This window comes from Phoxinus phoxinus (genome assembly GCF_949152265.1).
Source record: "Phoxinus phoxinus genome assembly, chromosome: 24".
Classification (NCBI taxonomy): Eukaryota; Metazoa; Chordata; class Actinopteri; order Cypriniformes; family Leuciscidae; genus Phoxinus; species Phoxinus phoxinus.
Window position 1 is genome coordinate 8,671,015 of NC_136899.1, and position 23,398 is coordinate 8,694,412.

The 23,398-nt window shown below is 37.0% G+C and overlaps 1 protein-coding gene across 7 annotated transcripts in view; it reads right to left on the reverse strand.

Annotated features, from left to right (window-relative positions):
- Window positions 1-23,398, reverse strand: part of sh3kbp1 (SH3-domain kinase binding protein 1) — a 44,517-nt gene that overhangs the window by 16,134 nt on the left and 4,985 nt on the right. For all 7 annotated transcript variants that reach the window (XM_079601164.1, XM_079601163.1, XM_079601162.1 and 4 more), the window contains one exon: window positions 13,602-13,759. In XM_079601164.1, coding sequence (XP_079457290.1) covers window positions 13,602-13,759 — 158 coding nt within the window. The remainder of the gene's footprint in view (window positions 1-13,601; window positions 13,760-23,398) is intronic.

Here is a 23,398-nt window from a genome sequence, read left to right on the forward strand (position 1 = left end):
TAGTCTGGGACTAGGCTTAAGCCTCGTCGGATACCGGGGTATATGTCTCTGCCTTGAATTATTCACTTCCAAACAGCGCTAAAGGCAGTCTGGTAAAGCCGTTGCATTAAGGAGGATGACCTAGTTGAACTTGATTGTAGTTTTTTAATATACTCCTCATTCCAAATCTGAAGTAATATGTTCATCTCCTCTGAACTCGGCAAACTGTAATGGTTAAATTACCTGTGCTGATGTAAAAATAAAGTGAACCCACGGTGTGCTGCATTTTTAATGGAGGATATGAAAATTACACTGCAAACTGAACTGAGTTGGTCATAATACAATATATGATTGGCAATATGCGATAGTAATTTAAAAGCACAATGATTGATCTAGCCTCCTCGTTCTCTGGTTCTGCACATAGGGACTGTGAATGTAAGGTATCTGACTTCTTCATGGCCTGTGCAAAGGTTAAGAGAACGGCTGAGAAAGATCTCGAGCATCTCTTGGCTCCGACAGAGCTGTCATCCTTTCTCAATTTCCTGCATGTTATCTTTCTCTGCTCTCGCTGCAAGTTCTTTCTGCCTGTTTTACTCTCTCTCTCACTCATTCTGACATGGTTATTTATTTAGAGGAATAAGAGTAGACTATCTGCTCGCTGGATGTTTCATACTTACAGATCAAATTGTCATTCTCCAGGTGGACATTTTAAAACATCATTAATCTCAACTATATTTTCAAGAGCACATCTTACATTTTTAAAATCTGACTCATGTCTCTACACATATCTCTGGCTCTTAGTAAAGACCAATTTGGTTTAATATATGCAAAAAAAAATTCTGTGGTGACACATTTCCTTCTGAAACTAAAAGGTTAAGTCAGGACATATCGAAAGATATATCAGGACATTATATATAATATATAGCCAGAACATATCCAAAGATAATCAATATTTTTGTTGGATTTGATCAACTGTTAGGTATAAACACAATAGATGGCTGGATCCATGGTCTTTCATTCATGGATCTCATTAAACTCTTCATTAGTAGCACAAACAAATCTTCATATATCCTGCAGACAAGTCTCTCGCATCTAAATTAGTTCAAAACATCATTAACTCCCAACTAAACGCAAAAGGTGCTATATTTTTCAGCTAGTTAATGTTTCAAAAATCCAAAAAGTAATAGATGCGTTTTAAAAAGCTAATTAAAAAAAGAAATGGGATGACGCATCAGAATTTATCATGACACACAAACAGGAAGTGTCTCTCACAAAGGAAAATGTGATTTTATTTTTTGAATAATGTGCAGAAATTTCTCAGCCAGGGAAGGAAATAAGGTTACAGTATTTAGCTTATAAAGCTTTCTTTATGTCGACTGCATGTGTGAGGAAAGAGATTGAGGGAGAGCGGTGAACAGTCTAGGCGTGAAACAAGAAGGTATCAGAGAAAATGCTGCATACGAGATATCCAACCATAAAAATTATGCATTTAACATCCGCTCAGACGACCACTCACATGTGCAGACCACAAGAGGCCATTAGATGTTTACATTAGATATTGCCCACAAATATGATGCTTAAAATAGAACAGAATCAATATTTTAGGTCTGTTTTAAATTTTTCCCTAGAAATATAAGGAATATAGGTAAGACAGAATGCTATGAGAGCTAAAAAGAATACGTACGTACACACACACACACACACACACAGTACACACGCTGAAAAGTCAGGAGATAACCAGGCAGATCGAAAGGACAGAGCCCTCAATAGCAAATAAGAGTTGACCTTGAGCAGCATATCACACTGGATCCTGTAAATGTCCGTATTGTGTTGCGCGTGTGTGTGTATATAGACACAAATCTGTGTATACCAGAAACATTCTTTCCAAGAAAAAACCCTGAAAACAAAATTCCATTCGCTCTGCCATAACTGCCTTATCAAGTTATTTATGATGAGAAGAACGCACACTGCAACCGTCCTGCTGAAAAGACCAGAAGGATTTCATGCTAGTTCAGACTGGTTTATGATGATTAGTGCTGGTTTGGTGGACGAGTTTAGCTGGACTATAAACATAAAAATATTTGTGTACGCATGCATGTCAATCAAATGGAGCACAACAAAGAAACTGAATGCAGTCATCATAACAATATCTTTGGACATCAAATGTAGGCATTAACAACTTTTTATATGAATTTGCTTATATTCTATCACTAAGTTATATTTGCACTGGGTTGCAGCCCTAGCATTAACGATACAGTTAGTGTGCTAAGTTCTCTCAGTCACTGTGTTAGCACTGCAGACAGGCGAGCTCATTGATTGATGGGTCGTCACCAAACTCCACATCTCACAAAGTCCTACTGTTCGAATCGGATCAGCCGGTGCCAGCCATCAGCATGGAGCTGATGAACTCTGAAAACATCTGAATACATCACAGTGTTCAGAATAAAAGCAGCAAAGTGAGTGTTGCTGCAAGTACGGTTTAAATGTTAAAGAGCTCATCATTAAAAACTCAGTAATCAGTCCTGAATTATATATATATATATATATATATATATATATATAAAAAATGCATTTCTGGATTGAAACTTTTTTTGTGGCTTTTGGAGCTTCTCCCCAAATAGGTTGACGGTGACCTGATTCTAACCAATACCACACTTGGTTTTGGTTAGAGAGTGGTAAACAAGTTATTACAATGTAGATGCAGATCCATCCAAACTGATAAAAGCATGGACGGTATGGCATATGTGTAATGGTCTACCTGCATACCTTATGGTGTCGCTTCCATGGCAACTTATTAAAGCCAGGCCCCTAGGGGCCGAAGTACAGCTGGAGATCACATAGGCCAAACAATGAAACTTGATCAAGAAGAATGGGGAGGATCATGCAGAACCATAACACATTAATGGGTCACAATAGCCGACTAGTCACCCAAACAAAACGTTTGTCTAGATTATTTTGGTAAAACTTTAAAAAAAGATTGAATTGATTAACTTTAGTTGGTGTAATTATACTGTAGTACTACATAAAAGGTATAAATTACATTTTAAAACATATTAAAACAGCTGTCATAATATTTTACAATATTACCGTTTTTACTATATTTTTAATCAAATAGATGGAGACTTAGTAGACTTAATAGACTTCTTTAAAAAACAGTAGAATATGCACAATTTAACATGAACCTGCTGCTAAATGATGTAAAAGTATTGTTCATTGTTATTTCACGTCACAGCTAGGGCTGTGAATCGTCACTGGTCTCACGATTCAATTCGATTACGATTATCATGTCAACGATTCGATTCAATATCACGTTGCGTTGCATCCTCACTTTTCAATATTACTGGACATGCCTACATTTTTGTCGATGAATACAAGCAGTGAGATGTATGAACTCCCTATTTATTTTATCTGCTCTAAGAAAGTACACTTCCTGAATGTAACAAACATCGAAACACAACTTAAGTCTGAACACAGCAGATGACGGGACCATTCAGAACAAACACTAGTAAATACTAAAAGCGCATGAAACGGTAACGCTAACACACACTCGACTCGCGCGGCCTCGCACAGACACACACACACTTGTGCAAATGTACATGATCTTGGAAAAGTTGTATACTTAAATTCTTCCTCTTTAATGCACCACCAATGCAGCCAAACACAAATCTTTGGCCACAGCATCACATCTCGTGCTGTTTTTTTGAGGGTTCAGGTCAAGTATAAGCGCTGCGTTGCTCTATTGTGTGGTATTTGAATGCAAAGACACCTGTTTGATCAGGGTCAAGTGACCCGAAACTAGCTTGTTACACAAGGCCTCCTAAAGATAGATTAATCGACTGGTCGTTTAGGCAATTCACGAACTTGTTGATTTTTGAAAATACAGTTTAACACATCACTAACAAGCAAACAAGCTGTGTTTCTGCTCAAGGATACATTTGGATTGCTATATTAAAACCATTTATCATTTTTAGGTAAAACTTTCTATGCACTATAAAAAATTTAAAAAAGTAATTTTGCACAAAAAAAAACATTTTAAGATGGTAACTGGTGCTTGTAGAGGGGACAATCACAACTCGTTTTTTTTTTCCGCTTATCTCGCTTTACGGCACGCAGCTGCAAGGCTCACATTTTTAATATACACTTCCTGCCAAACTCAAAGGCTTCAACTGAGCTAAAGACAAACCACAGTTTGTAGCTGCAAACTTCTGCAGTGCGCCCCATCAAACGATACTGATACACACACGCAGACATACAGACCAGACCAGACGAGACCTTTTCCTTTTAAACTGTAAAAATAAACTTGCCAGCAGAAACAGCAGTTTTGCAGTGCATCGTGGGAACAGCAGATGCCTAATAAGACTCACCTGACAGAGAGAGAGAGTCTGGGTTTATCAAAGGAACAGATTAGGAGGGGGGCGTTTCAAATCCTTGCATACTTCAGGCCACGAAGAATTCAACTTCCACCACTACTGACCGACTATTTGTGCATGAATCTCAAACATGGTTATTCTTTTAACACATTGACACACACACACATTGACCTCATACTCGGGGCTGTCACGAGACTCCCTTTCACTGACTTCCTGTCCACAAGAGCATTAACAGAGCTCTGAAAGTGTGTGTGTGTGTGATCTACATTCCTCCCCCCTGTTCATTGGTCTGCTCCAGATGGTCAATGGTAGCTGGTTTCCACAGCGTCCCATCATTCCTTGGTCTTCCAATACACAGGGAGGAGGGAAAAAAAGTCATCATGTGCTTCGGGGAATGACAGGCTCTCTCATACACAACCGTGTAGACGACCTTGGTATGCTAGCGCTGCTCTTTGATCAATGCCACGGGCCTGCTCATGCTGAGAACCAGGCTGCACGATGTACGAAAAATGTATTTATTCCCATAAAAACAAATTTCACGTTGGAAGACAGAGGAGGTGAATAATGGAAATGTCTCCCGTAAACCACCAAACCATGTCTCAACAGCTGTTTTAACTAGGTTTATTCCATAAAGTCTGAGTTATTTCACAGGTTTGAACAACACAGAATACAGAAGTAGCAACAACAATAGGGTCAGATACTGTTCTTTTAAAGAAAGTACCATAGATTCATGTTAAATTGAAGCATCTAACATGTTTAAATGACTTGCGCCCTGGGTTTGGCAAAAAGGGCACATCAAGATTCAACAGCGGCTATAAAAAGATGCAAGATCACATGTCCACATCAACTGCGGCATAAGGAAAGGGTCAAATGTATATTTCAGCTAATGTAGCATAAAGTTAGCAGCTAGCGAGCCAACTTGCAGATACAATGTGCAGTCTTAACTAATAGGTACAGGTAAATTGATCCAATACTTGGATCTTTAAAGAAACAGACACTTCACATATAAATAGAAAGGTCAAAGCCAAGATGGTTGACTTGTTTTAGGTTGTCTTATGTTTTGATTTAGTTAGCATGCTAACAGTGTGCTATACTTTAACTGTTAGACAGCTGGCAGGGTAAAATCCTCTTGAAAAAGTTGTTTACTAATTGTTGGCTCAACTGCTTTTGATGCTCCACTTTCTTTCCCATTCCGTTCTATTCCACTTAGCTCTTTCAGAATATAGGCATGCATAAGGACCATTTACCGCTGTTCGGCAAATTTTCATCGGTGAAATCCAGATGTCATTTCAATAGGAATACATGCAGACAGGACTTTCATCTGAGGGCGAAAGAAGTCCCTGCACAGATTTCACAATAGGTTAAATTAGAAAAAAAAGGTTAAATTTGCTATGTTGATAAAAAAAAAAAGTTGCTTGGTTTAAAAATGACTTCTGTGCCAGCTGTGCTGCCTGCATTGCTGAACTAGCCTATTGACTAGAGACAATGGATCTTTTTTGTCTGCGAAATTTCCCCCAAAATTATGTGACCGAAAGTTCCTTAACAACTGGTATGGTGGGTGGGAATTCGTCAGTATCATGACGAGACTGCAGAGAAGTGCAATTCTGACTAGAATAGAAGAATGGAGCAAGAACAACGAATGACGTAAAACTCCAGAATCCAGCACACCACCTAAACCTCCATCTTATTTTAAGAGGTTAAATGCTCTACAACCCAGTTACATCAGCAAGTGCTTCAGGATGCTGGGATACAGAATTCCACGTTTCAGGGTGAAACGCTTCATTGGCTGTGACACAGTTTCATGAGCTGCCGCCCCCAATGGATTATTAGTGCAGTGGAGCGAGAACAGTGCCCCACGCTGAGACACACTCGTACAAAAGTACAGATAGGTAGAAATGGTACTCACACATAAAAAAAACAATATACACATGCATGTAGACACATACACACATGATTTTGAAGGATTTAGTACTTTAGACAGTGCAGACACCAAGTGAAATGTAAAGCACCTCTATGGAGAGAATGTTTATGGTATGAAGATAGATTGAAATAGAAATAGATAGATTGAAGTCTATCTATCTATCTATCTATCTATCTATCTATCTATCTATCTATCTATCTATCTATCTATCTATCTATCTATCTATCTATCTATCTATCTATCTATCTCCCAATGGGACAGTGGGGAGTGTCTGAATGACATGTGAAACAACAAATCAGTTAGACATCTGTACTAGGGCCAGGTAACTTTGTAATAGATGATGCTACAATATATTAACAATAAATAATGCCAACTGTATTTGTGAAAAGTTGCAAAGACGACAACATAGAAATGAAGACTTTAGAATTAAGAGCTAATTTAGCTCATCCTCTTGAATATACTCCAAATATTCAATGCCATGAATCATTGAACATGAATCAAACTTTGGCAAATCCAGTGATTAGTTGTTCTGCGTTGTGCCATCTGACAAAATCTGAGCAGATCGAGTCTGTTTTTGCTGAATCATAAATGTTCTGGAGATGATGGAAATAATGGCAGTTACAATTTAATGGTAAACGTTAATATATATTCACGGTACACTTGTTCAAAACCTTAGGTGATGAAAACAAAACACAAATTTTCAAGAAATGCATAAACAAAAAAACTGTTTATGTTAAACAAGCACTATTTATGCTATTTATGCGATATGATGAAATCCAAAATCCAAAATATAAAATGAAATAAAAATAAAATCTAGTAAAATAACAACCCAGAGGGAGAGGGCAAAAGTGAGATAGGAAAATTAAAGGTTAAAAAGTAATTTATGACAGAACATAATCTCCTTATTTCAATTCAGAGAATAGCAGATTATCTGATCTTAATTAAAAACGTGAAACTGAAACAATCCTTGCCAGCTGTGGCGAATTGAATTAGAAAAAAAAGAGAGAAAGAAAAGCAGGACGGCATGAGTCCATGATTGAGTGCTTGTGAAGAAAGGATGCCTGTCTATTTAAAATTACATCGCTCATTTAATCACAAAAGAGGCTAAATGATCAGCCCATTATCACATCACCAAAACAGGAAGCTGGGATGCACGAATGACTGAACCAATCTACGAGAGAGGAAGCCCCCCGTACAATAACCGACCGGCCCACTGGTGTGCTTGCGACTGTTATTTATCATCAGTCATTATCATAACCTCCCCATAGCATGTGGCGGCTCAGCAGAACTACAAAAGATCTGATTGAGCTCTGTTAAAGCGATTCAAGCATCACGGCGGAGCACAAATCGACAGACAAACAGGATAAGGGTGAGATTTACTTGTGGCAGACCTCAAACAGGAAACACCTGTAGATGGCAACATGCTTTCTTAAGACTATTTCTCTTAAAGATAAATGCACACTTCCACTTATACATCACACGAGAATGTGTCAGATGGTCCACTGCTTATCTTTGACTAGTTAAGTTGTTAATTAAGCGTGGTTGAGTAGAATGTTTAGTTTGTTTTAGAGCCATAACTTATCTGAGAGGGTTTTAGCACACTTTGATTTAGCATGCTGAAACTGAAAGATAAGTTCAAACACAAACTACAAGTAAAAACAAAACTAAAAGGATTCCTTTTAAAGCACAGCTTGAAACAAATAGACATTTAAACCAAATAAAATCAATAAATTAACTAATGTACATGAGATGCCCAAGAGCTAAGAACTGCACTTTGTTTTCAAAAGTCTGGTTTGGAAGTCACAGCTGCTCAACTGCATTTTTGCCCAAAGTTGACCATCTCATGCTCTGATAAGAGATTATGTAAGATTATGAACTTCTCAAGTAAACAGGGGGTCTGGGAATGAAGCTAGACAAAATTCAACACATTTTTCAGATGCTTATTTCCTGACGCACTATGAGTGTCTGAATGTTCACGCTCACTTTCACACAATCCTGCGGGAAGAAAAGTCACTCACTACAGAGATCCTCAATTGTTTCTCCTGGAAGATTAAATAAAGAGAATCGAGTTTCTTGTTTCTCAGATTTTCCTCCTGACAAAAATAAAATTATATATATATAAATAAATAAAAATTACCCATGTGCCATGCCAAACCCCAAGATTTTCAGAAAAGATCTCAACAGATCTCCCAAAACTTACAATCAGAATCAAGAGAACTCAAATTCATCTCATTAAATTCTCCAAGTCCAAAGGATCTGTGCTAAATCCACATTCATTTTATATATCTCATATGCATTTTCATTTTTCATCCCAAGTAATTTTATTTGATACTTAAATTAAACATGCACTGCTGTTCAAAAGTACATTTCTATTCAGCAAGGATGAGTCAAATTGATAAAAAGTGACAGTAAAGTCATTTATAATGTTACACAAGATTTTTATTTCAAATTAATGCTGTTCTTTTCAATGATGCTGAAAAAATTACATTTCAAAATATATTTAAATAGAAAACAGTTATTTTAAATTATAATAATATTTCACAATAATCCTGTTTTTACATTATTTCTGATCAAATAAATGTAGCCTTGGTAAGCATAAGATACATTTTCTTTCAAAAACAATTAAAAAATCTTATACAGACCCCAAACATTTGAATTAGCTATCCTCCTGAGATATTAAAGAAAGAAAAAAAAGATGAAATGCTCACACAATGTGTTTTTAATAATCAGATAGCTTAGCTAGTGCAAAATCCCTAAAGATTGCCATCCACCTTGAACCAAACTAAAAAGCAACTGTCATGTGAGGTGAATAAACTGGAACATGGAACAGACTCTGGAATGTTTGCATAAAGTGTGTGGAAATTTAAGATTTATATATTTATATATATTTTTTGAAACATGTGTGAGGTCAAAAATTGATCGGATCGCAATCATTAATGTAAACAGGCCAAAAGAGCAACCTTTGAGCAATTAAACTATCCTCAAGAAAGAGCCTCAATAAAAACCAACACGTTTGCTCACATTCACACATCTTGCTTTTGTTTAAGGTCATCAAGGAGCTGAACTCTGAACACGGTGGATTAATTAGCGTAGACACAAATAAGTGCAAATGTTCCAACCTCGCTCAGCTGCTTCAAGACCACTGCGAGCCGTATGATGTGCGAGTGCTCTGAGCTGTTCAGGTGGAAATCTGACTCCCACACCGTTTTTACTGATACCCCAACTCAGCACAATCCAAACCCACAGAGAGAACATAACAAAACTGGCCCTGCTTTAGTATGCAGGCACCATGAATCGCTTCTGAAACACTCCATTGCAGCCAAAATCTGCTGTTTGCATTAGTGTTTTTGTTCTGAAAATGGGCGTGGGTGTGACGTGTACAGTTGATCATCCATATGTGGGTGTATGGTCACTATGCAAACCATTCTGAGAATGGAATTTCACTCTAGCTTATTTAATGGCCATTTATTTGGCAAGCTCCATTTAGCATGCTAAGAGACTACAATACACGTTAGCAGTAAACAAGCTTAGCTAACATATGTGACGCAATGTGATAGTGATAAATAGAAGCTAGTGGGCAGATTATTTGATAGTAACATTAATCTAACACTCACATTCAAATGTTTTCTCATTAAAAATACAAGGAAACCACATGAAAATGGTCCTAAATGTGAAGTACATTTTGTCATTTTAGTAGTTAAAAATATGCCAACTTAAACCTGTATAATGTTATTCTGTATACCGTTTTTGTCTATATACTGAGAGCCAATGCAACATTGGACACTGCTGACTTTCATTTTATGTTCCACAAAAGAAAGAAAGACAAATTTAAAAGAAGTGAGGATAAGTTTTCCTTTTTGGGTGAACTATCTCTGCATAATTTTTATAATCAGCTTCCAGTGTGTGAAGATAATCTTTTTGTCTTTAAGGAATGACTTCTATGATGATGTTTTAGTGTCTTTAGAGTGACTGCTTGTCTGAAACGCCCATTGGTCATGCTCAAGCTCAGAAAAGCATGCAAATTGCACCCGTAGACTTTCTCACCGTCTCACTGCATCTACCCTCCCCAGTGCCATCAGAGGAAGTCTATACTTCCCTCTAACCATAGAAGAGGAAGTGACCTCACGAAGCTGCAGTCTCACTGCATAAACGGCATAGTTTACAGGCCTACAGTACAGACAAGCTAAAGGTTGTGGGATCTAAATAAAAATGGCAATATTTGCTTCCAATCTACAGTATCTTGTGCTTTTTAATCAATATAAAACATCAACAGTCTCAATTCAAGACTATGAATAAAATGACTCAAAAGGACAGAAAGAAAAAAACTTTGTTTGGTGTTTGGTGCTTCTTTAAAAAAAAAAAAAAAAGATGGACGGTTCTTTCCTTGCCAAATTTGATTTACTTAACTTCCAATGCTTTCATTTAAATGAGCATATCAAAACTAACAAATAAACAAACGCCAAAAGAAGACATTATGGATATTGTAAAGTGCTTTTTATTTGGCCATTTAGTTTCCTAAATCTTTAGTTTCTCTTTTTTACTACTTTGCAATCTTTTCTTTTCATACAACAGAAAAGTAGCAAAGTTTTTAAGCTCGGTTAATTAATTTAATTCTCAATTCAATGATTCATTTGTATAATCAATTAAAAATAACTTTGCATAAGGAATTGTGATTTGAGACTAAATTTAGACTCATAAACAACTGACTTGATTCAGACTTCAAATGACTCAAAGACTTGAGTGAGATTTCTCAGAAAATAACTGTGTTTTAGTAATTCAATGAGGTTTTTAGAAGTTCCTTCCTTGCCAACTTTGATTAAAGTAAAACCTGCCATGCTTTCATTTACATGTGCATATCATATGAAAAAATAAACAAAGACTAAAAGAAGAAAACGCTGCATCTTGCAAAAAACTAACCTGCATAGAAAAAAATAGAAAAAAACGAAAAAAAAAACTGTTAACAGCTCCTAACATTTCTGCCAACCACATGATTTTCACTAATGTTCACACTGACATTTGTGGTATTACTAAACACACTACTTTTCAGCAAGTAAGGAATTAACAAAACAAACGTACAATAAGAACTGTACTATGAAAATACTGATAAGTCTACTAGCGTGATTAGAAAGAGCCTCATTTGACGTCTTACTGGAGCTAACTGGAGGTATGTAGTGCTACTAAGATAACAAGCTTTCATGGACTCTCACACCTGAGCTCAAGACAACCTGCTAGTGGAGTTCACAGGTTTCCTGTTGCTATACGCCCCTGATTTAATGATGTCACTGGAGAGAGAGAGAGAGATAGAGAGAGAGATAGAGAGAGAGAGAGGGGGGGGCGGTGTGTGCACAAATCACAGAGATGCTCTCTCTTTCTCTCCAAATCAACACTAGCATCATGTTCGTCTGCAGTGCTGCTCAGTTTGACCAATACTCTTCCAGTTAGCACACACACACACACAATCCTCTGACGGTCAGCATTGGTTGCCTGCTAAGTTCAGTTTAACAAACATACACACTTGCGAACACACACTGCTGGGTGATATATAACAAGGATGCACGGATCAGGATACACTGAAGACATTTTTAATGATTTCACGTCTAAGTGGTCTACTTAAAAGTAATGGCTTCTAACTCTACAAAAAAACAAGGTATCATCAAGCACATGGTCTCATTTGATAGAAAACCTTTCAGATTTCGAAGAAAACTGTTTTTGAGAATGTTTGGAGATTCTTATGTTACAACAGTGCAGAGAAAACCCCAGAAAAAGTGATGCAATTTATTGATTTATTTTGTTATTCATGCTTGACATTTTGCATCAGTAGTGAAAAAACAGTAGTGTATTTGGTTGTAATTGGTGTTCGATTTAAAAATGGTTGCACTGAAATAAACCCTTTCAGAGCACATACAGTAGTGGTCAGAATTAATAGGACCCCTGGTAAATATGAACTATGAACTATGAAATATGAAATATATTTAAAAAAAAATCTGCATTGTTCATCAAAAATCGAACCTTTAATTGCAGTAAAATAATAGAAATTGTGTGTGTGTGTGTGTGTGGGGGGGGGGGGGGGCATGAATTTGTCTAGCTATGACTTTATATGTATGTTTATATATGAGGAAACACAAAGGCCAAATTCCCTTAATCATCCATCACAATGAGTAAAACTAAAGAATATAGTTCTGATGTGCATCAAAAGATTGTTGAGCATCACAAACTAGAAAGTGGCTGTAAGAAAATAGCTAAACAATTTTAGCTAAACAATTTTGAGCATCAGGGCAATAATTAAGAAGTTCCAATCCGCTAAAGATGTTATGAATCTGCCAGGTAGAGGACGCGTGTCTATATTGTCTTAATGCACGTTGAGGAGGAAAGTTTGAGTGGCCAAAGACTCTCCAAGGATCACAGATGGAGAATTGCAGAGATTAGTTAAGACTTGGGGTCAGAAAGCCTAAAAAATATATCAAACAACCCCTACATCCCCACATGTTGTTTGGGAGGGTTTCAAGAAAATCCTCCTCGCTCCTCCAAAAATAAACTCCAGCATATTCAGTTGTCAGACACGACTGGAACTTCAAAGGGACCGGATTCTATGGTCAGATGAAACAAAAAAAGGCTTTTTGGCAGCAAACCCACCAGATGTGTTTGCTGCAAACAGGGACAAAAAGTACCCCATGCCTACGGTTAAATATACTGCTGGATCTTAAATATTGTGGGCCTATTTTTTTGCTGGAGGTCCTGGACATCTTGTTCAGATACATGGCATCGTGGATTCTAGCAAATACCAACAGATAACAAATCAAAACCTGCCTCTGCTAGAAATCTTATAATGGGCCGTGATTGGATCTTCCATCAGGACAACTGTCCAAAACAAACATCAAAATCAACACAAAAATGGGTAAGTGCGCACAAAATGAAGCCCTATAGCAAATGAGTGGGGTGAACTGAGGAGAAGCACCACCAAAATGAACATGTGAATCTGAAGGATCTGGAGAGATTCTGTATGGAGGAATGGTCTCTGATCTCTTGTCAGTTGATCTCTTGTAGATTTATTTTTTACAGCCGTTTTTGATCATATTTACCAGGGGTGCCATTCATTCTGACCACAGTATATATATAGAGAGATATGTATTGTTTTTTTTGTCAAAACTGTGAAAAACTTCAAGATAATAATTTTTGCTATATCACTCTCCCCAAACACACGTATTGCACATTTAGTGTTAAGAGCGTGGTCATGCTAAATGAAGGAAAATGTGGTGAGACTGTGGTGTGAATTCATCCACTACCCCCGGCAGTGAAAGGTCAAAAGTGCAAACACTGAGTTCAGCACTTACCCTGACAAAGTTGTCGGGGAAGAGACCCCTCCGACCCTCCAACTCTCCCTCCCACCAGCCCCCCTCATCCTTCCTGATGTTACTGATGATGTCACCGACAGCGATGGTCAACTCGTCCTCATGCTGGGCCTGGTAATCAAACTCCACAATGGCTTCCACTGAGAGAGAGGAAAGCAAACAGAGAGATTTAGTGCTTAATAGTTACACACAGGAAGCAGGATATACAGTATTACTGTACGAGACTTATTTAGACACAGACTTTCTCCATTCAGTGAAAAATAAAACAACCTACAGGAGATCCATTTATATTTCTCAAAGAATCAACATTTCATTTTAATCATCATTGCATTTGACCTTATAGGAGATGCAAACATTTTTTATATGCGACTTTTGTAATTCAACATACACAACCAAAGATCCTGTTTTTGGTACTGTTGCCGATTTATCTTACTCTTATCTTATATAGTAAAGTTAAACTAGATGTTTTTAGTGGTGCTTGCCTAAGTGGCTGCAACAACTAGTCTGTTGTGGGTGGTTGCCAGGGCATTGCTATGCGTGTAGTAATATGTTTGGAGTGTTTGTAGCATGTTGCTATGCTGCTATGTGTCCTGGGTTGTTTCTAAGGTGTTGCTAGGATGGACTGTTTGAAGTGCATAGATAGGTGATAATAGGGTGTTCTTAATGTTTTCTAGGGTGTTGCGGGTGATTCTAGGGCGTACTGGATGGTTTCTAAGGCATTGATTAGTGAGAATAAGGTGTTCTTGATGTTTTCTAGGGTGCTGCTAGTTGATTCAAGGGTGTTCTGTGCAGTTGCCAGGGCATTGCTATGTTGATACTAAGGTGTTTGGAATGTTTTTGAGTGTGCTGCTATGCTGCTATCCATGTTCTGGTTGTTTCTAGTGTGTTTCTAGATGATTCTATTGTATTCTGGATGGTTTCTAGGGTGTTGCTAGGTTATTTTAGAGCAATACAAACAGTGATGCTTACCATAAAAACTACTTTGTCATGTGTGCTCTGACAACATCATAACTTCCTTTCTTTTATCACATAATGATACAATAATAAAACATTTACTGAGATAGCGAAAGAAAGATATGAGGACTTCCGAAAGGATAAGAGCTGACAGGCCCCTGGAGCATCAGAAGGCATCATGTTTTCACTGCAGATAGGATTCTTCTAGGTGAGATCAAGGCAGGAGCGAAAGCAACAAAACAAGGAACCGAGAAATTAAAGTGACAATATACGTTTATGTTCGTAATATTTAAAGAACGCTTTTTGAATTCTACTGAACCACAGAGGTGCTATTTTTGTTAGGGAAGTGCAGGATGAGCATGCCATCCTCCCAGCTTTATGACTCTGCGGGTTTGAATTGAATTGTGTGTGTTTGCATGAGGTCATGATGGTGGGAAGGGGTTACCGTCAGGATGGGGATGAGAGATGGAGATAGAACATCACAATGATGCGTTTATGAGTCATCAAGCCATGCCACACAAGACGAGATCACACCCACGCTTCGCTTCAATGCAACGCATGTTGCACAGACACAAACACACACAGCAGGACATTGCAAACATCCTTTGTGACATCTATACAATCTTCGCTCTACATAGAAGATGTCTACATGTTTTTGTAAATTATCACAGAATTTTTGGGTGAACTAACCCTTTAAGCTTTTTTAAACCAAATTCTATAGTTTATCCAACAAAGCAATGGAAGAAAGGCAAGAAAAGTCTGAAGAGATTCTCTCTGGGCCTGATCAGCCATTAGAGATGACAAATCTCCATATGACAACACAGACGGTCGCATTTCTGCAGTTCTATTGTGTGTGTGGGTTTGTGCCGGTAGGTTTTTTATATCCGTGTATGCGTAGGCGCGTTCCACCAGATGTTTGGAAGTATTCGGTACCTTTGTGTTTGTTATGGCTGTGGGCTGACCGATTTCTTTTATACAACCTCATGCTTTTCTCCCTGCACAGCTCAGCAGAATGTTCCAGAATGTTCTGCAGGGTCATCTGAGGGATCATATATAGACCAAGCTGTTATGTATTTTGGAATATCTAATGGTATATCAATACCCTTGTGCGTGAAGAGATAATCTGGGTGGGTGGTATTTACTCACTCTCGTCTCGAGTCGTTCCAAACCCTTAAGACTTTTGTTCATTTTCAGAACACAAATGAAGATATCTTTAAATAAAATCTGAGATAGCTACGCCATTGACAGCTACGCAACTACTACTTTGACGCTTCAAATAATTCATAAAAAAATTGTAGAATGAATCGAGCGGTTTAGTCCAAATGTTCTGAAGAGCCTCGATTCCTTTATATGATGGACAGAATGAATTTAGTCTTATAATAACATATAAACAACATTTATCAGCGAACATAAACGGAAGCTCACCCGAACCTGCAAGAACAAAGCTCATTGGTTCCTGAGGAAGCTCAAACGTGCTGCGTAACACAAGAATGAACCTGATTGGTTCTCGCACATCAATTAATATAGATTACGAACTCTTAATGAATTTTTTGAAGCGTCAAAGTGCTACTGTAGTTGCATGGACTGTCAATCTTCATTTAGATATTCATTTGTGTTCCGAAGATGAACGAAAGTCTTTGGGTTTGGAATGACATTAGGGTGAGTAAATGATGATGTATTTTTATTTTTAGTTGAACTGTCACTTTAATGAAATTAACCAAAAATATATAATAAAAATAGGGGCGCACAATATACCAGGACAATATCAGTTAACAATCTGAGTGATTTTTTTTTTATGTATTGTATGTTCAATATTAGATAATTACCAGTCAATTACCAGTTTCATACTGTACATTATAATGCTGTGAGTGTGATGCCTAAATTATATTTAAAAGGAACTGTTATGCTAGACTTTGATGTCATCCTGAATGATGACCATCAAATCGGCCCATCTCTCTCTCTCTCCAGCTGTTTGAAATTTGGATTAGAAATAAAGATGTGACAAAGCACAGCTGTGATGTTTAGGGTAATGCGCCTTCCAAAAAAAACAACTCCCACACACACTTACACCCCCACACCAAGAATATTCGCATTTGTCTTGAATGTCTGTCACTCCCACAAATAGCAGTCTATGTCTGACTTTTCAGCACAACCTAACCTTTCTACAACTGACCTACACAAACACACTCACACACAACAACACACTAGAATTACGGACATAAACAACAAAGCTGTTTCCTGTTGATTCTTGTCTTTCTTTTTATTGGCCACAAGAGAGACTGAATCAGGATCCAGTTATTAGTGACACATCCAGGGTATGAAATCATGATATCAACATATGAGCGTAAAATCAGCTTTTTTGTATGTAAGAGGAAATGCATTCTCAAATTCTCAAAAAGAAATGGTGTTAATGAATTGATTAAAGTATTTGACATGAAGGATAACAGAATATTTTTTATAAATAAAATGAAATATATTATTTAAACTATATTTGAAATAATTTATATAATATATATTATATAAAATATAATAATATAATATATATATATATAATAAATCATTTTTAAATAAAAATATCCCCATAAAGAAAGCTATAAAAAAATGTCCTTTGATTTTTGTTGATTTAATTTTATCTGTAAGAGGAAACAAATTCTCAATCTATTTATTGAGAACATGTTAATGAATTAAAGTATTTGATGAAGTATAATTTAAATATATATATATATATATATATATATATATATATATATATATATATATATATATATATATTCTTTAAAATCTATTTAAAATATAATATAATAAAATGTTTAAATAAAATATTTTGCAAAAAAGTCTTTTGAAGGTAAAAATGCACCAGAATATCAATTCGAAAGGGAAAAAAAATGTTGCCCCTTAAAAGGAAAGTTAATTTCCTACACTGGAAGTATCGCAATGATTTGTGACATAGGCTATATGTTACAATGTGAATTATATCAAGAGGTAGTTGCCAATTCCAGGCCATATATTCTAGGCAATTGGACAATTATCATGTGGATATTTAAAAAATATCACATAGACCCAGGTAATATCTAATATAATAGACACTTGAGCCAGCAACAACCACATAGTAATGTCCTAGTAATCAACCACCTAAAACAACTTAGCAACCACCTCAGCAACTGCATAGCAAGCACTAAAAACACCTCCGAACACCATAGCAACTGCATAGCAACACCCTGGCAACCACTTACAACATATAACATATACACAGGCAAACACCAATCAGAATGAAACAAAACGATCTTTGCACCACGTGTGTGCATTGAAGATTAGTGGATTGTTTTTTTTTACCAGCGTCATTGCGTGCTGGTCATCTCCCTGAGCAGCTATAAATAGGCCTACTCCTCTTCTTAAGTAGCTCCTTTACCCTGTGTGTCTGGACTCAGCTGATTTGCACTGATGTGAGTCAAGTGTTTGTCTGCTTTAGAGGACCTCAGTGAAATCATGTGATGCGCTTTTCACACCAGCACAACTCTCTGAGCTTATGCATTAAACATCAACACAGTCGATGTGTAATACTCACTGAATTCATGTATGCCTGATCCATTCCCTGCCATAAGCATTGCACCCATAATCCACTGCACCCCATTTGCATAAATCTTGGAAGTTAAGACATGCACGCATTATTGTTAGGTTTCATTGATTCAGAACAAGATCAATAATGTTCCAGCGTTGTACGAACAACCTTTTTGGCTAACGATGTGACTGAACTGAACTAAAACCCCTCATTGTTTCACGTAGGGAGCTTGTGACTTACATTTTAATTGGTAATTCTCGCATACTGACTCAGACTGCTTTTCTTTCATGTACTCCCTAAAGGTTAATCAACTTTACGGTATTAGATTGCATTAAATGGAACGGACATGAATTAAATTAATTACACTGTCTGCCAAAAGTATTTTTACACAGCAAGGAGCTCATGCTTAACTCTGACTGGTTGAGCAGCATTAGATGCGAATGGCTCAAAATGACTCCAATGAGTCAATGACATGAACAGCTGATATCCTTCACAGCCAAACCATTTCATGCCACCCTGACTTATTACACACCTCCGAATGTAGATTGAAGGAACTGTCTGCAGGCCTAATATAACTGCAGATAAAAAATAACCACTATGAAATGTGGTGGACCCTAACACGAACATACAACATTCAGAGCAGTGCTGTGATCACAGGCGTAGTCCTGAGTCTGACCCATTTCACCAAATGCACTCTGCTGTGGTCTGGTTAGCTCTTTAGGAGAGACATCAATGTTCTTTCGTACGAGCTTTAGTCAAATCTGTGGCCAGGGCAACAGAAGTAGTAACAGTGACATGAATATACATTAATCAGCTGATTCGACGTGGGTGGGTTGGGTGTCGTTGACTCTCAACCACACCTGACCAGAGACATTACTATTAAAGTGCACAGCCTTCTATCAGGGAAACCATGTGCTTAAAGGGTTAGTTCACCCAAAAATATATTTTCTGCCATTAATTACTCGCGTCATGTCGTTCCAAACCCTTAAGACCTTCGTTCATCTTCGGAACACAAATTAAGATATTTTTGATAAAATCTGAGAGCTTTCACAAGCCGGTTTCCACCATACATTTATGCACACTATAACAATTATCGTAGTCCTTTTATTTCTGTGTGTGTAATAAGCAAGATAAGTGAGAGTGTAAGCATGTTGTGGAACCGCCTATAGGTGTACATTACTAATGCGCTCTTTAAATAACCAAAAAAAAAAAATATTGCGCCATTGACTTTAGACCAGGTTTTTGTTGGTCAATGGTCTATTTCAGTTGCCTCAAAATAGCAACACGCCAACAATGTGCCTGAACACACCTCGTTTTCAGACCAGCACGCCCATGGGCGCACAAATGGGCACAAATGCATTTGCTATTTAAAAAAACGTGGCTCAGGACGTGAAAATGATAACTGCGTCAGGCTGAAACTAGCAGAAAACACTTGCGTTGCGCTTGGCGCTGCATTGCGCCGGGTGTATGATAGGGCCCTTAATGTTATGAAGCGTCGAGAATACTTTGTGCGCAAAAAAAAATTAACAACTTTATTCAACAATTTCTTCTCTTCCGAACAGCGCCAGATGCTGATGGTAATTGAAATGTTCATGCTCATTTAATCTATTTTTACAATTAAATATCCAATATTGACATTTTAGAAAGACAGGGGTTTCTGAACACTCTGTGATGACAAACGAATCAGTGTTTTGAAGCAATTCACTAAAATTAACTTGTTTGAAAGAATTGAATCTCAAAAATGTATCAAACTTGTTTGATTGTTAAACGGTCAATAAGCGGTTTAAATCACTGCAATATTCTTAATGATGTTTAAATTTATATTCCCTATGAATCAAACAAACTAACTCTGTATGTGTGTGTATATATATATATATATATATATATATATATATATATATATATATATATATATATATATCATTTTTTTATTTGTTTACAGGACCTTCATATAGTAGAAGAAAAGGGGAAGGTCCTCTTAAACACATTACCACATGTGGCTCACCATGTGTCCCGGCTTCCCAAATTCTATCAGCCAAGCCACTTATCATGTGGGTTAGACTTGGGTCATGTGAAGAAATTCAGAAAAAACCTAACATATGATTGGTGCAAGAAACAAAATGACGCACTTTTCCCAGAAGCATAAAACATGCAGTTAACATGCCATTAAATTATGTAGTATGTAGGACAAACACTCTTGTGCTCAATGCTGGAGACTAAAGTGTAAGACTACTTCCTTAAAGCTAACAAACAACAATCTCATAACTCTTCTTTAAAGTTACTGCTCCAAAGTCAAACACGTTAATAAATCATGAAGTTGCTTGTGATTACAAAGCGCTTGGTTGTTTGTATGTCCTAATGCGGATCTTTGAGAGCATACTGCAGAGACAAAGTTTCATCATAGCTTAAATGCATGATTTAAAAGTGAATGTTCAGCGAGTGTAACAAAACTTAAATTATTAATGTCCGAAAGCTCTTTCAGCAGATGTTTTCGGCTGTATGTGATGAATAAATCTGGAGCTATTGCACAATATTGTACAAAACTCTTACACTGGCCATGGTGGATCTTCTCTAGTACCACATGACACTAAGTCTGTCTTGCACTTTAACACTTGGAGCAATCTCCTGTAGACTTAAGAAATCAATGACTACTCGTGCTCCAAAAAACATAACTCTTTCTTCCTTCTGTTTTTACGAGGACAACTTTATTATTTTTCCATCTGATAAAAAGCCGTATGGTTTTTATTACTGCATATTGTGCATTTCCCCTCCAGAAATATGCACAGAAAACTTTTCGTCTATGCCATACAAAACAAGTCTCTTATGAATTATTTTATTAGGATCTATGAGTGCTATTATTTAACATAGGCATGCCCAGAAGGCGATCTGCTGAAAATTAGCATTCTCTGGCCTGCTTTTGGGGGGAAATCAGCAGTAATGGTTTTAAACATGGTAAGATGTGTTAAATTGGAAGCTGAAAGAATAATCAAATTAGCTAAAATATTTAGTAACCAAAAAACAAAAGCAGTTGGAGATGTGTAGATCTTCCAAACCAGTCACCTTTAGGCAAGAAAGAGTAATATAAACAACTACGACTGGTTCCCCTACAATGTTTCCACTGACAATAAAATAGCAACTATAACATGGAGGAACTTGTGGTAGATGTGTAAATGCTACACTATAACGGGAACTCGCCATACTGTACACAGAAACATGCTTCTCTTACCACTTCCCTGTTCTCTGCCAAAGGGCAATGAATGAGCATTACACAGCAGCCATGACAGTAAAGAGACCGGAGTACAGTGCAACACTTCCCAGAATCCAAAGCGCACCACATCACTGGGGAGGAAAAGCAAAGCTGGAGCTTGCGGGCGAAAAACAGTAACAGAGGAAGCCAGGGCTTCATTAACTTGCATGCGATATGAGGATTCACACTCACACTCACAGGGAGCCCTTGATCACTATGAATTCACTTACTGATAAGCATGTTTAATTCAAAACAGAGGAAAATAAATGCCTACACTCTTAAAAATAAAGGTTTACTACTGTCATTGACGGTTCCATGAAGAACCTTAAATATCAATGAAAGCTTTTCCTTACACAAAAGGTACTTCAGGTCAGATTATTCAAATGTTCTTCAGAAATTTTTTTTTTTTTTAAGAACTGTTCACTGAGAGGTTCTTTGGTGAAGGTTATGATTCACCATTGCTGAAAAAAAAAAAACTTTTAGAAGGTATATTTAAGGATGTGGGTTGTGTTTTATGAATGCTGCAGTCAGGATGATCACTGCTGAATCAGAAATCATGGGTGGGTCACGCATACTATTCTGAAAATTATTCATTTTTAGGCTTGGTCAGATAACAATGTTCATTAAATCACTGAATAAGTCACCAAATATTACATACATGTGTGTCTTTGGGAATGTCATCTGAAACAGCGGATTCAAAATGTACTAAAGTAAACCTTTTGTATCTTCTTTCCTTAACACTTTCCCCACCAAACACGGAATTTTCCGTTATTTGTGAGAAAACGCTTCCCCGCCAAACACGAAATTATCCGGGTTTCCGTGTTTTCACTGTTATACGATAGGGGCGCTATGACACATCTTCTGTAAGAGTACTGAATCTCCTGATCAAAGCACATGCAAAGAAGATGCAGAAACAAGCGATCTCATAATCATATGCATATGAAAAATAATGCGATCATCAACATTAAACAGCATATAAATCAAAACTGCCTGCTGATACTGAATGAAATGTCGACCCAGGACAAGCTATAGGACTGTGCAAGCTTTGGGGGTGTTGATGGACTCGATCTTCTCCATCTGTGTTTTGATCATCATTCTGAATCTGATCCAGATACAGTCTTTGACAAAAACATGATTTTTTGTTGTTGCTCAAAATGTTACTATTTTATGAAACTTAGCCATATTCAAGTGTTAATAAAAATAATTTATGAAGCTAGAAAACAACAGTTTTGTCTAAAAGCAGAGGGTCTATTATTTCTTTTGATGTATTGAATGTTCAGATATTCATACAACAAAATATTCTACACTTTTTGTGAATCTGATCAAAAACGCTGGCGGTGGCTGAAAACTTTTATTTATTTTTTAAATAAGGAAAAGAGGTGCATGTTATTACCGTAAAGGGATCACCAATTTGCCCTCAAGTCATTCTAAACCTGCGTAACTTACTTTCTACTGCAGAACACAAAAAAAGATGTTTTGAAAGACATGTTTTTTGTCCCTATACAATGAACGTCAATGTTGTTTTTGACGTCACTGACTTCGACTGTATGGACAAACCAGTTACATATTCTTCAATATCTTATTTTATGTTCCACAGAAGAAAGAAAGTCATACAGGTTCAGAACGACATAAAGGTGAGTAAATAATAACATAGGCTAATATCTCTTAAGGTACTTATATGCACCACTTAGGGTTGATATAAGGTACAAACATCATGCATGTTTTATATTTTTTCCATATTTAGTGCAGAGCATGGATCATTTGTCAGATTGATTTTTAAATCATATCAGTCCTGCAGTCCTGTTTGTGTCATTGATTTATGTTTTGAAATAGTTGGTACACACAGCTGGCCCTGGGTCATTAATATCCGTTACCGTTTATGTTTAGACAGAAACGAACAAACCTTTTCCTAACAAACACTCCGGTGGGTTTGTACACGGATGGCTTTAGTCACTAAAGAATGTAACCAAATGGGATGTGCAATGTGCTCAAAAACTGGATTGTGCCGTTTAAATTTTC